Genomic DNA, 13705 nt, shown 5'->3' with positions numbered 1-13705 from the left:
AAGATTAAAAAAGATTTTAATGTAAATTTCTTAACTCAACAACAAATATCCATAATAATTTGTCAATAACTGGTTTCACCGGTTAACGATGATATCATTTACAACAATCGTTAGATATCACTTCCACTAAGCTCTTATAAATTTTATTGATTTTGTTTAAAAAAATTTAAAGGTTTCTGGAATTGCTCACAACTGCTATGGATAATCTGAAAAAATTATAAGTTTAAATTATTTGCTTTCATTTTAGATATATTCTTATTTTATTATTTCAATCAGAATTTCATTACCTTAATCTCGTTTACGATGCACGACTAAAAATGTCGCTTCTCGTATCGTCTCGCAAAAACCAAAAACAAAATGATATTATTTGTTTTGAGAACTATAAAACAAATTTAAACTGTAAAAAATATTTTACTGCCGATATTTTCTGTAAGAAAATTGTTTTCTCAACATTTTTTTTTTTTTCTTTTTTTCAACATTTTTTTTTTTTTAAGATAAAATATTGGATTTTTCTTAAAGAAAACATCGGCAAAAATTGATAGAAAAAGAAAAATGCTGTTTAGTTTCGTGTTTTTGTTTTCCTAACTATTCTTTTTCTGTCACTTTTCAGAATCAATAAAATATATAATAATATAAAAAGTCAATTATGCTTTTTGAAGTCTTACATATTTTTGGTGACTAAAAGATAAAATATAATTTCTTTATTCCGACTTAATGTTAAAAATTTAAATTGGTATCCTTTGATTACTATGGCAACCATACATTGAGATAGTGCAAAAAAGTGTTTTTTTAGCACAAATATTGCCAATAACAACCACCGTGACCGTTTTGGAGGCCCTCCGCGAAGCTTCCTCCCCACACCCGCGAGTACTAATAAATAGATTTGCCCCATATATAGGCCCCATTTACCAAGTGCCGCCTAGGCCCCAAAATATGTTGGTGGCCCAGTGCTTCAAGATGCAATTTGCGTGTGTGTAGGTGTTAATGTATGTAGGTGCTAATGTGTGTAGGTATTAATGTATGTAGTTGTTAATGTATGTATGGTCTTAATGTATTCAATGTGTTAAAATAAGGCGGTTGTACTACTTTGGAGTTTGATTGTATGATTCGCAGTCAGATGGGAAAATTGTATGATTCGCAGTCAGATGGGAAAAATATTGTCAAGTTCATAAAGAAAGTAATGACTCGTTAGTGTCTCAGGGGAGGTTAAAATAATTCCTCACAATGGCGATATTTTGTAAACTTTATTGTTGTACGACAGTTATTGTGTGGTTTCCATTAAAAAAATAAGCTGCGCGTTTTGCACAAAAAACAAAATACTGTTGCAGAAATAGATTTTTTTCAAAACTCACAACCGCAGTTGTACAACATAAAATTTGTTGTACAACCAACGTTAAGCTGTGCAACTTACATTAGAAAATGTTTCCATTATAAAACAAAGTTGTTGTGGAACTGTTGTACGACATTCCTACAACTATTGGAAACCAAGCTTAAGACATGTTGCTTGTTTTATCAATCTTAATATATCGGTCTAAATTTTATTTCTGCTAATTTTAAAACTGTCCGCATATTATTCCAATAGCCCGCACCATGTTCATGTAACACGTGCATGCTCAGTAAGTTCTCTATCAAAATAGATTATCTTCATACCTATCAATGATCAGAATGTATCAACTGTGACATACAATAATAATTGTAAATGTTAAGATTTTTGCTTATAACCAATTGAGATCATTTTAAAACAAAATGTTAGTAAATTATATTAGGATACCCTTAGCTACAACCACTACCTGAATGTTTTTTTTTACCTTTTGCAATCATTATACCATCTAAATTGATCAGGGAAAACATAGAGATAACGTATAGGTAACTTGATAAAGTGAAAGCTAAATCCTGATTTAAATAGATCGGAAATATTTTAAATTTATTAAGCAATAATAATAATCAATTTAAGATCTCAAAGAATTAAGGTAGATTTTCCTTTATTTATTTCTGGTCTTTAGGCTAATACACATTCTTTTATAACAGTTTTTTTAAGAGCAATTTTATTTTAGGTAATAGTAATTAGAATAGTTGCAATAGTCAAGTTGCTAACTTTATATAGTTTTTTTTTTAAAAAAAAAAAAAAAAAGTAAATAAAATATTGAAATTCTTGTCTAGATAAGAATAAACTGATAAAGATGCGTGAAAATGAGAACAAGTCTCTAGTTTATGAAGATGTAGAAAGGAGGTTTAAGATTATTTTTTTATGAGAAAAGTTGGCTGAGTTTTAAAAGTAGTTTTGTTGGCAAGTAAACCACTAGTTTAAGTTAATAACACTCGTGTTTGATACCATACAGCTAGTGGTTTTAAAGTTTTTATTTTACACTTATTGGGATTTATATTTATAGTAAAGTTTTATTTCTAATACAGTTTCTCTCAGATATATATTTATATATTTAGTCTAATTTGAAATTGATTTGGCAATCTTATGCAAAATTCATTAAGTTTCTGATTAAATTTTAGTTAGTTATGTGTAGTGAATTACTTATTGTTAAAATGTTTTAAATTTTTTATAATCATAATTTTACTTAAAGAGGAGGTCAACACTCTATTCTCTTTGTAATCAGCAAATATGTAATTATTGGTAATTGCCTTTCTGATTAAATACTTTTGCAGGCTTTAAAATAAAGAGATCTATTGTTTTGTTTCAATGATTTATTTCTCCAAGATATCTTTAGTAACTTTATTGTCAGCTATAAAAACTACTATTCCTTAAAAAAATAATCTTGAGAGCTTTTTTAAAAGTATTTTATTTTGATTTTAGCAAATTTGTCTGTTTTGAAACATGGGCGAACCATATCATGACAGCTAGATATCATAGAGTGCCTAATTTTACAAGAATTTTGCATACTACAAAAGTTATTGTCATGGTGTTGTCAGGCATCGTATGTTTGGTCAGTCTTAGTTGGTGGTTATGGTTATAGTAAGTTTAAAAGTCTTAGAATACTGAGATCATTGGCGTAACCACAGTAGGGAGGGAAAAAAAGGCAGCTATCCTCTCTTCCTACTACTTAGACTAGATAAGTTTTTTAAATAATAAAAAAAATCAATAATACTGTTAAGTTTATTAATTTAATGGTTATTAAGCAAAAATGTTTGTGTATTAAACTTAATACTATATAGTTTCTTATTTAATCTTTTTGATTTGGGCTGCTTTTTACTGTTTAAGTTTTTTAAATTATATATTATCTAAAAGATTCTTTTTATAAATAATGTGAAAAATATTCAGGACAGTCATAAATGCAATATACCTTGCTGTTATGAAGAAATTCTAGGTCAAGGTATTTTTTCTTAATGCACATGAAGATTTAAATTTTACTTTCTTTTACGGTCTTTTGAATCAAATAAAATTGATCTTTAAAAGGAAAAAAATAATTATGGTTCACAGCATATGCATAGACTTTACTACAAAGAGCTAAATATAGACTAAAGTATATAGAACTAACTTGACCCTTCATATACCTACGATATCAGGAAAAAACAGTATGTTAATGGATAGTTAGTTTTTATAATTTTTTCCCTCAACTAAATACTTCTGGGTACGCCACTGACTGAGATTATTTTCATACGAAATGTTTTAATTTTAAAAAACAGTTAATTTACTTTTTATCTTTCTTTCAGCTGGGGGTTTGTTCTCTCTTATCAGCAAGAAGTTCATGGATTATTTCCTTTAAATTCATCTGTAATAGACATAAAAGATGGCTCTATGCGTGAACTGCTCAATATAGTGCGCAATAAACCTATAAACATGGTAATATTTTATGCTCCATGGTCAGGAGATAGTATTGCATCAGTAAAGGAATTAAGTGCTGCTAGCCAGTTTCTAACAAGTCCAACTGTAAGTATTGCTGTTAGTTTTTTGATTCTTATTGCAGCATGGAGTGAAGTTATAAGTTATTCTAATTGTGTGTGTGTTTGTGTGTGTGTGTGTGTGTGTGTGTGTGTGTGTGTGTGTGTGTGTGTGTGTGTGTGTGTGTGTGTGTGTGTGTGTGTGTGTGTGTGTGTGTGTGTGTGTGTATTAAAGCTGCCTGTTTTACAACTGGCAGTACTTTGTATTTAAAAATTTTTAGGTTGCATTTATTTCAATCAACTGTTGGGAGGGATCTTGCAAAAATGTCTTTACAACATATTACTTTCCTAGAATCTTCTTATACCATACATCAAACACACCAATCGAATATCTCTTTGATATCGATTTCTACAATATTGTAAGTATCAAGTTACTGGTGTAATTGAATTATTGCAGATAATCCCAGAAAATATACACTATAATAGTATAAGTTTGTAAACTAAAGTATATATTAAGTTGTTAAAAAAGTAGTTCTTTTTATAGATAAGTTTTATCCAATCTGCTGTTAGACCTTGGATATACATAGGAAATAAACAACAGTTAACAAACTTCTTGAATACTGATGTAAGCAAAGTTTTTGTTTTTGGCACTGCATTTCTTGCCAAGCACTAAAAAAACCTATTTTAACTTTATTGACATTTAGATTTTAGATTTATTTATAATTTAGTTGAAGAGTAAAACTTTGCTTTATGATGATTACATCTTCAAATAAATTGATTTTAAGTCTTGCAAAAGTTCTTTTAATGCTCAGTTCTTTTAGTTTTAAAGTTGCAGAAGCCGTAAGGCACTATTGTGTGTATTATATATATGTAACATAATTTAACACACATTAGTTTATAAGAACCCCTGTGTTTATTTTAGATTTGTGATTTTGCTTTTTAGAATTATGTAATAAGCTATATGGATAAAAAGTTTATTCAAAATGGTAATCGTTATCAGACTTTTCTCAGTGCTTCTGTACGCCTAATAAATAGAGGTTGGTTGGAAAAAAAGTATTTATATTCAAGTACTTTAAGTAAAGAATGGAATTTCTTTTTTCTTCTGAGAAACGAATTTTTTTCAAAATTAAAATTAATTATACTTTTAGCTAACAAGCCAAAAATAGGTCTTATTATTGATAGTGAATTAGCAGTCTATGCCAAACTTACTGCTCATGGGCAAATATGTTCTAGTGGCTTTTTACGAAAAATGAAGGTATGTATCATCTAGAGATAAAAAATAAAATTCTTATTTATCTATGAATAGAAAAAAATATTTTTAAAATCTGTTCTCTAAAACTCTAATTTGAGCTTTGTTTTTTTTTTTTAATGTCTTGTTGATTCAATTAAATTCTCTAAATTTTATTTAGTGTTATCCATTGAGTGGGACATATTTTGTTGATGACATTATTCATTGGATATCTGTACACATAAAAGAGGTTTGATTTCTAAGTAGTAAAAGATCTCTTATTAGAAAAGCAAATAAAGTTATAAAATCTTTTGTTTTCCTAAATATATGTTTTTGAATATTCAACTTTTTAAATTTTCACTTTAGAATTATTATAGGTCATTCCAAATTGACTAAAATTTCATGGTTTTAACATGAACCACCTTAGATTTTGATAAAACTTGGTGGGTTAGTTTATATTAACAAGAAAAGCTGAAAATTTCAGCTCAACTTTTTGTGGTTCATCAGATTTAGTCATTTGAAGTTTCTGATTTTTTAAAAATGTATAAACTTTAGTAGCAAAAATATCTTTGTTCATACATTGAAGCTGTATATTTTTTAAAAATAATTTTAGAAAATCTTCTTGTTTCATTATAATCTGAGGTGGTGGTCTGTGTTGGTGGTCTGTGTTACTAAGCATGAAATGACCCATATCATTCATTTCATTTTCCTTTTAATTTTCAGTAAAGGAAGTCAAGAAAACTAGTTTTTACTTTATTTATTATTATTTGTAATTGGTAATAGTTTTAAACATTTGTCAACTTTAAAATGTGTTAAAATAGTTTTAAACATTTGTCAATTTTAAAATGTGACTTTAAAAATTCAGATTGTTTCAGAGTTGACTCCAAATGCAACTGATGCAAGCTATTATCTTAATTCACTAAAGAAAACACCAGTTGCTCTCTTGGCATATTCCAATAACACTTTACACCATCAGGTACAATTATTGCTTGTTAACTTGCATAATTTTATACAATAGTTTGAATTTTTAAAGATTAAAACATTTTTTATTTTATAAGTGTGTTTATCTAGTTTCAACATGCTGCATTAACATATTACAACTGCACCTGCCCTATAATTGAGAACAATATTCATAAACAAAAATGTTTGTTCTCTCGCAAGCAAGATAGATGCATTACATCATGGAATCTAGGAATTGTCTGTACACATTGTCAGTTTTGTTATGGAGTCTGTGAATGCAGCTCATTTATGTCTAAGTCCCACATTCCACTATTGCAAAGTTCTGGAAATTGTTTATCGAGTCGTATTTCCACGTATTACTTTCAAGACTCCTATTCTGTATGCTGTTTTAAAATATCTAGTAAAGGTACATTGAAAAAATGGATTCCTTCTGGACACTTTATTGACAAAGTAAAAAACTTGAATTTGAAGCAGACATGGTTTAAAATACATTTAAAAACTTTTTTTTTTAATAAAAAACAAGCTGTCCCTAAAAGCTCTAACAAACTTCAAAGATGTGGTTTATCTGCGGCTTGTTGTAATACTAAAGATGGTCAACTTCCACACAAGTCTTTTGAAGGACTTGCATGTAAGACTAATCGAACTCTAAGTTTTTATACAATGAACTATAATAAATATAAATTTATTCTAAATAGTGTTGGTGTAGCAGATGCACCCAGTTTGCTGATATTTGATGTTTTGTCAGAAGAAAGCTTTGTGTCCAGAAACCTCACATACAAAGTTATAGGTTTGTAAACTTTATAATTGTTCCTGAGTTGGAAAAGTAGGAATAATTTTGTAGTTTAGATAAAAACTTTTTATGGATTTTTGAGGAGTTTAACTTTTAAAAAAACTTATCTTTTTCCCAATTTGGATTTGTATTCCAAATTTTCATTTGAATTCCAAATTTGGATTTTTGGAAAAAGTTAAAATTTTTTGAAGTTTTGCCTCTCAAAAAATGTTTTTTTTTTTTTATGAAAAAGAAGTTTTATTTAGACTTTCTTTAAAAGCCCATACCTTGTCTTTTGAAAAAAGTTAAATTTTTTTATAGCTTCTTTTTCATAGAGTCCAATTGTCATCTTTTAAAAAGTTTGAATTTTTATAGCTTATTCATTAAAAAAAAAATTACATTTCTAAAGAAATAAAAAAAAAAATTTTATAGCTTTTTATTTCAATTAATTTTAACTGTTTTATTACCTGCTAATTTAAAAAAACTCAAAAATTTCAATCATAGTTAATACACATCAGCATTTAGTTTTTAATAAATAATAACAAGTAATAACCAACTTCTGTATCTTGTATATGTCTTTATGGATAAGTCCAATTTTCTGAAGTTTGTTAAAAAGAAATTTTTATGCAAAAACAGCAAAGCTTTTAGTGAGATAAGTTTATTTTCATACATAAATTTTTTATTTAAAACCTATAAAAATAAATTTAATGGTTTAATCAAATCGCAATTCTGTAATGCCTTGAAGGGTTAAAACAAAATAATGTAAACAATCCAAAGTATTACAACTTTTTTTCTTAAGTCTTCTAGTATCATATCTCTAAGTTATTTTAGATCAATTTTCTTCTATTTTTTGTTAAAAACCAAAAATCCAAATAAAAGTAATTTTGTTTAACATTTGTACATTTGTTTTATAAGTACAAATATTAAACCATGGCCTAAAGTATACGGCCTTATATTCCGCATATTTGCCGAAAAAGTTTAGTATGCGATTCTAAATAAAAGTGTAACGAATCTACATAAATTTAAAATTGAAATATTGAAAATAAAGAATGGTTAACTAATGTTGTGTTGTTGGCTGTTTTTCTAATTATTCCAGACATGATGTGGTGCCAGTGTTTTTATTTCCTGTAAATGAAGAATTAAGAACAAAATGGATAAAATTTGTAAATAGACTAAACTGGATACCAACTAAGTCATCAGTTAATTGTTCTTAATATTTTCAGGAAAAATATTTAAAACATGGGAAACAAGAAAAAAGATTTCGTTTAATAAAGAAATAAAAACCAATACCAACTATATATCCAAATGTTATACCAAAATCTTCTATACCGACAGTAAATTTGGAAAGAAAATCTCCAACAAAACGTATTTACCAGAATGATCAAAGCAGTGAATTTTTTAAAAATGATTTAATAAAAAGTTTAAATTGCATTGCTGATATTCCATGCCCAAGTGGCTACCAAATGCTAAAACATAATGATGATATTGTATTTTACAAAATGTTGTTTAATGAGCTTTCTATACCAGAAGTTATTGAGTGTATACGAGTTGACAAGAGTTTACATGTAAAACTATTTTATAAGGGTTGTTTAGTACCATTACTAAAATGGTTTCGTAATGGTCATAATTGTACATTAACTCGTAAAAGTATGTTTGAAAAATTTCCTGCCTATTTAAGAAGTCAAGCAGAAAAAAATTTCTCAGTTTTTGAAGAACTTGAAAAAATAAAATATCTAAAAAAATCAATTTACTCTGGGAACCTAATTCGATATGCATTATTATTGCGCTATACATCTATGCAATCCTACAAATTACTTTTGGAAGAATTTCGATTACCATTACTTTCTTTATTAAATAGAATTTGTTCTGGTAACATTGATGCACTAAAAGCTGAAAAATTATTACTTGAAGATGGCAAAATGTCACAAGATGTCTGCATAATATTTGATGAAATGTATTTACAAAAATGTGCCGAATACTCTAGTGGAACTATAACAGGTGTAAACAATGTTGGTGAACTCTATAAAAGTGTTGTTTGTTTTATGATAAACAGTTTTAAGGAAAACATCCCATACATTATAAAAGCTATTCCAGTTGTAAAAATTGATAGAGATTGGTTAAAAAATGAGATTCTTGAAACTTTGAATCTTTTGCTTAATAGTGGGTTTGTTGTGCAAGCTATTGTGTGCGATAATCATGCAAGCAATGTTTCTGCATTTAATAAATTGTTATTAGAATACGAAAATGGCTTTGATAGCTTCTCAATTTTATATAACTGCAGAAAAGTTTATTTATTCTATGATGCAGTACATTTAATAAAAAATGTGAGAAACAACTTGTTAAATCAAAAGAGGTTTTTGTTTCCCCCATTTGAGTTTATTGGGTTTAAAGATATTACAGTTAAAGGTGGAGAAGTATCTTGGAAACTGTTTCATGACGTCCATGAAAAAGATCTTGCCTTAGATGCAGATTTATGTAAAGCTCCAAAACTAACAAATAAAGTGCTACACCCAGGAAAATATAAACAAAATGTTCAAGTAGCTCTTGACTTGTTTAATGAAAGTACAATAGCTGGTTTGAAATCATACTTTCCTTTACGTGAGGATGCTGTTGGCTTTTTACATTTGTTTAATAAATGGTGGATTATTGCTAATAGTAAAAACCAGTTTTGTTCCAATAACTATTTAGGAAATGCTGCTATCTTGCATGATAAAAAACCAGAATTTTATGAGCAATGGCATTATGGATTGATAATTTGGAAAAACAAAAAATCTTGAACTGTGAGAAATTTGTTACATCTACTCAAACTAGTTCAGCATTTAAACAAACATTTAGTTGTCATGCTTCTTTAATTGAAGATCTTTTAAACGATGGTTATAAATTTGTCATGACTGCAAGATTTCAAAGTGATCCAATAGAGAAAAGGTTTGGACAGTACAGACAGATGAGTGGTGGCAGGTTTTTGGTGAGCTTAAAAGATGTTTTGTGTTCGGAGCGAATTATGACATTTAAAAGTTTAGTTAAAGAAGCCATTGACATCCGCAATAGTGATTTCAAAAAGACTAACGATCAAAAAAATATTTTAAACAATGTTTTGGAAAAACTTCAGTGCACTTCTTTAAATAATTTGTCTTTGTCAGAAGATAGTAGAGAAGTTGCCTTTCATATTGCAGAATATATTGCAAAGAAAATTTCAAAAAGATTTGGTAAATGTTGTAATGAACTAATGATTGGAGTAGATGAATATGATTCTCTAGATAAACAATATATTGAAATTTTATCAAGGGGAGGATTGACTATACCATCTACCAATCTGGGTAATTATACTTGTGATGCTTTTGCAATTTTAGACTTGACTTTTAATGTAATGAACAACACCGATTTGCCATTAAGAACAACTGCTCAGTTTATTTTAAAAAAATTTATTATAAAAAGAAAATATCCTTTGTTCTGAACCAAAAACTTGGGATAAATCTCATAAACAAAACAATCAGTAATATATTCTTCAATAATAAAAGAAAAATAATTACCGAAGGAAATATTATGGACAATATAGTAAGTTTTAAAAAAAGGCAACGAAAAAAGCATGATTAAACATAAATAAATAAAATTAACAAGTTTTTAATGAACGATATTTCTTTTTTTTTTCTAGAAAAATGTAAAAAATGAAAAAAAATACTTAAAATGAAATTTTGTTGTTGTTGAATAGAAAGTATTTTTAAGAATAAACGCATTTTGTTTGTTTATTTGCTTTGCTTTTTATAGCGCAGTAATTCTTTTTTAATGGCCTTCTATTTTTTTGGCAAATATGCAGAATATAAGGCCGTATACTTTAAGTAGGCCATGTATTAAACATTTATAAGTACAATATTAAGCATTTATATATGGAAAAAGTAGAGCTTTTCTAAAGACAAAAAAAAAAAAAATGTGAATAATAAGTTGTTTTTTTTAAAAAAGTTTTAAATCACAAAAATAAACTTGAGGAAGCTTCATAAATTAATGCAAAAAAAGTTTGATAAAAAATCACTTGCAAAAGTTCAATTGCAAACTGATTTTAAACTATATATTGTCTTTGGACATATTATACAAATTAAATGATTGTGCATACACTTTTAAAAAAATAAATAATTGAGTCATAGTTTCTTTTGGTCTTTCTTTTCTTTCTCTAAAATATTTTTCTATTAGTTTTATGTTTATTATTTATTTTTATGCCATAAAAGTAAAATTTATGGCGATCTATTTTTATGTTTATCCTCTACTTTTATGATTATCTATTTTTATGTCACTCTTTTGCAAGAAAGGAACTGCAATAAAATTCTTCTACTTAGCAAGTTTAAATTTTTTTTTTAGTTGACTCAATCATGAATTTTACAAATGGCTACCTCCAACAACACTTTGAATCATTAAATACAGAGAAGGAAAAAGATGATCAGTCAGGAAAAGTAACAGAGTTAACTTCTAGCTCATTTGAAGATTTTATTTTGAAAACTACTAAGGTAAATGAACATGTATTTGTTTTGATAATTTTTTACTATTTATTGTACAGGTTTCATGACAGTTTACTTAGTAAGTATAAATTAAGTATAAGGAAATGAAATAGAAAGTTGGAAGTATAAAATTATTTTAAATACTTTGATGTTCTAGACATACATGTAAAAGTAAGTTTTTGAGATACCCAAGTTAATCTTTCCAAGTGATTTTAGCTAAAGTTTCTTAATAGAAAAATCTTTTCTGACCAAACCTATGAGCTTGTTTTTTAAGTAAATTACTTTGTCTTTTTAATATTTTTTGGGAAAAAGTGAATCAAAAATTCATTGAAATATTTTAACTTAAATTTTAATTTGCTACTTTTTTTTTACTTTAAATGGTTTTGCAATACAAAAATAAAAATGTGTCAAAAACATTTCTTAAGAATGTAAGAATACATTATAAAATGGATTGTCTTATACACTGGTATATTATAAAATGGATTGTCTTATACACTGGTATATTATAAAATGGATTGTCTTATACACTGGTATATTATAAAATGGATTGTCTTATACACTGGTATATTATAAAATGGATTGTCTTATACACTGGTATATTATAAAATGGATTGTCTTATACACTGATATATGTAGCACTTTTTTACTTTGTTGTGAAAGTGTAAAAAAAAAAAAAAAAAAGTAAAGTTTCAAAAATTAATTTTTACTTGCGTGCAAGTAATTGGAAATTTTCTTATTATTAGTCAATATATGCGTCATAGATTTCTTAAAAAAAAGTTGACTTTTTTTATAAAGAGGAGAGGACCTTGTTAATCTTTTGCTTATTAGAGTTTTTTTATTTTTTTTGACCACACCAATGCCTCTCCCTCTTAAAAAAAAAGAATGACCCAAATTTTTTTTATATATGTATATTTTTTTATATATTTTTTTTTAAAGATAATCTTATTTTTTTATTTAGCTCAATATCTCATAGATAGCATTTAATTTCAATATACTATACTCTATTTAAAGATTCAGAAAATTTACATAAGAGCTAGTAATAATCTAGTATCTGCCTTCTTACTGTCTCATAAGTGAAATATTAGAGAAATTCAACCTGGATTTACCTTTTTTTAAGAAGTATTTTGTGATCGGTATATATTAAGCAAACAATAATTTTAATGTATGTAAAAACCATATTAACTTTATCTTTACAATGATTGCATTCCTCTGTTTGTCCTGATAACTAAAGTCACTGCAGTATACTATTCATTTTTTGTTTTATTTTCAGAATGTATTTGTGATGTTTTATGCAGCCTGGTGTGGTATATGTAAGGCAGTCAATTTCCAGTTTCTGTTACTAGCTCACACTTACAAAAGATCTGATGTTGTCTTTGCAAGGTTCTCATCCACATTTATTTGTAATAACTATTTTTATTGATTCAGTTTTTTTCCAAATCTGCTAAATGTTTAACTTTTTAAATTTTTATAATGAAGGATTTTTTTTTTTTTAAGAATTAATGGAGATAAAAATCCTCTTCCATGGCATTATATGCCTAGTCATTATCCTTCATTTATACTGTTTCCACAATATAAGTATGTATTTTATTTTCACTTTATATTTTTGCAGTTTTGCTGTTAAATAATGATGCAGTGTAAACTAAATAATGATCTAATAAAAACTCTAACAATGAATAACCTGCTATAAAGAATTTTTTTTTTCTTTAGAAAAGCTGACTCAATACATTTTGATGATGATTTAGATTTCTCATTACAAAGTTTTGTCACATTTTTAGATAAATATTTGAAATAAACTTAATTTATAGCATGTATATATTTGTATTTCTTGACTTTCTTCTTGATTAACTAAACTTTAGGATTTTCTCTACTGGTATTAAGATAAAAACCTTTTGTTAAGATGCACCTTTTTCCTTTTGTATTAACATGTTGATACATATCATTTAAGATAAATGTTAAAAATAGGAATGTTTTGATTTTTAACCATTGAGCATTTTTTTTATTGTTGTATTTGCTTACAAAAATCTAAAACCAAAAAAAACTTGAATTGATATAAAATACTATTTATAATAGTAAAAATTTCCATTAAACTTAAATTTCTTAAATCTAAAAATTATGATTATGTAAATCAAAAAATATATAAATATAACCTTATAAAACCAATGTTTTATGCAGTAAATATAATGATTACATGCAGTTGATAAATGATTTGTCAATTTAATTTCAATTTCACTCTTTCATCTTCACTCTTCTAAATTTTCCAGGCTTTAATGTGTGTAAGTTGATGGTCTTGTGATGGAATGTATGTGTGTAATAATGTATGTATGTGCAATAATATATGTGTTCATTATCAAAAATGAAAAGAATTGAAAATTAAATCAAAAATTAACTTAAAATATCACTTATATTATGCCAAAGAAAATATTTTTTTAA

At 26.7% G+C, this 13705-nt stretch overlaps 1 protein-coding gene across 6 annotated transcripts; it reads left to right on the top strand.

Moving 5' to 3' along the window:
• Positions 1-1315: 1315 nt before the first annotated feature.
• On the top strand, positions 1316-13086 carry LOC149878360 (thioredoxin domain-containing protein 11-like). 6 transcript variants are annotated; one of them, XM_090072609.1, is made up of 14 exons: positions 1316-1616; positions 2807-2965; positions 3664-3880; positions 4113-4250; positions 4376-4456; positions 4775-4868; positions 4980-5086; positions 5241-5309; positions 5925-6035; positions 6131-6806; positions 11139-11284; positions 12546-12655; positions 12770-12850; positions 12983-13086. In XM_090072609.1, the coding sequence occupies exons 2-14, from the start codon at positions 2844-2846 to the stop codon at positions 13065-13067; spliced, it is 2037 nt and encodes a 678-aa protein (XP_089928735.1). In that variant the 5' UTR covers positions 1316-1616; positions 2807-2843; the 3' UTR covers positions 13068-13086. The 6 variants fall into 6 exon arrangements, with proteins under 6 accessions (XP_089928735.1, XP_089928736.1, XP_089928737.1 ...); XM_090072610.1 differs by having other exon boundaries at positions 1578-1866; XM_090072611.1 differs by having other exon boundaries at positions 1590-1695.
• The last annotated feature ends 619 nt before the right edge of the window (positions 13087-13705 follow it).

Source organism: Hydra viridissima, unplaced genomic scaffold (assembly GCF_058129835.1).
Source record: "Hydra viridissima isolate aposymbiotic clone 2 unplaced genomic scaffold, HvirCarnegie_v1 scaffold_15, whole genome shotgun sequence".
Lineage (NCBI taxonomy): Eukaryota > Metazoa > Cnidaria > Hydrozoa > Anthoathecata > Hydridae > Hydra > Hydra viridissima.
The sequence above is the reverse complement of the archived record's forward strand: the minus strand, read 5'-3'. Positions and strand labels throughout refer to the sequence as shown.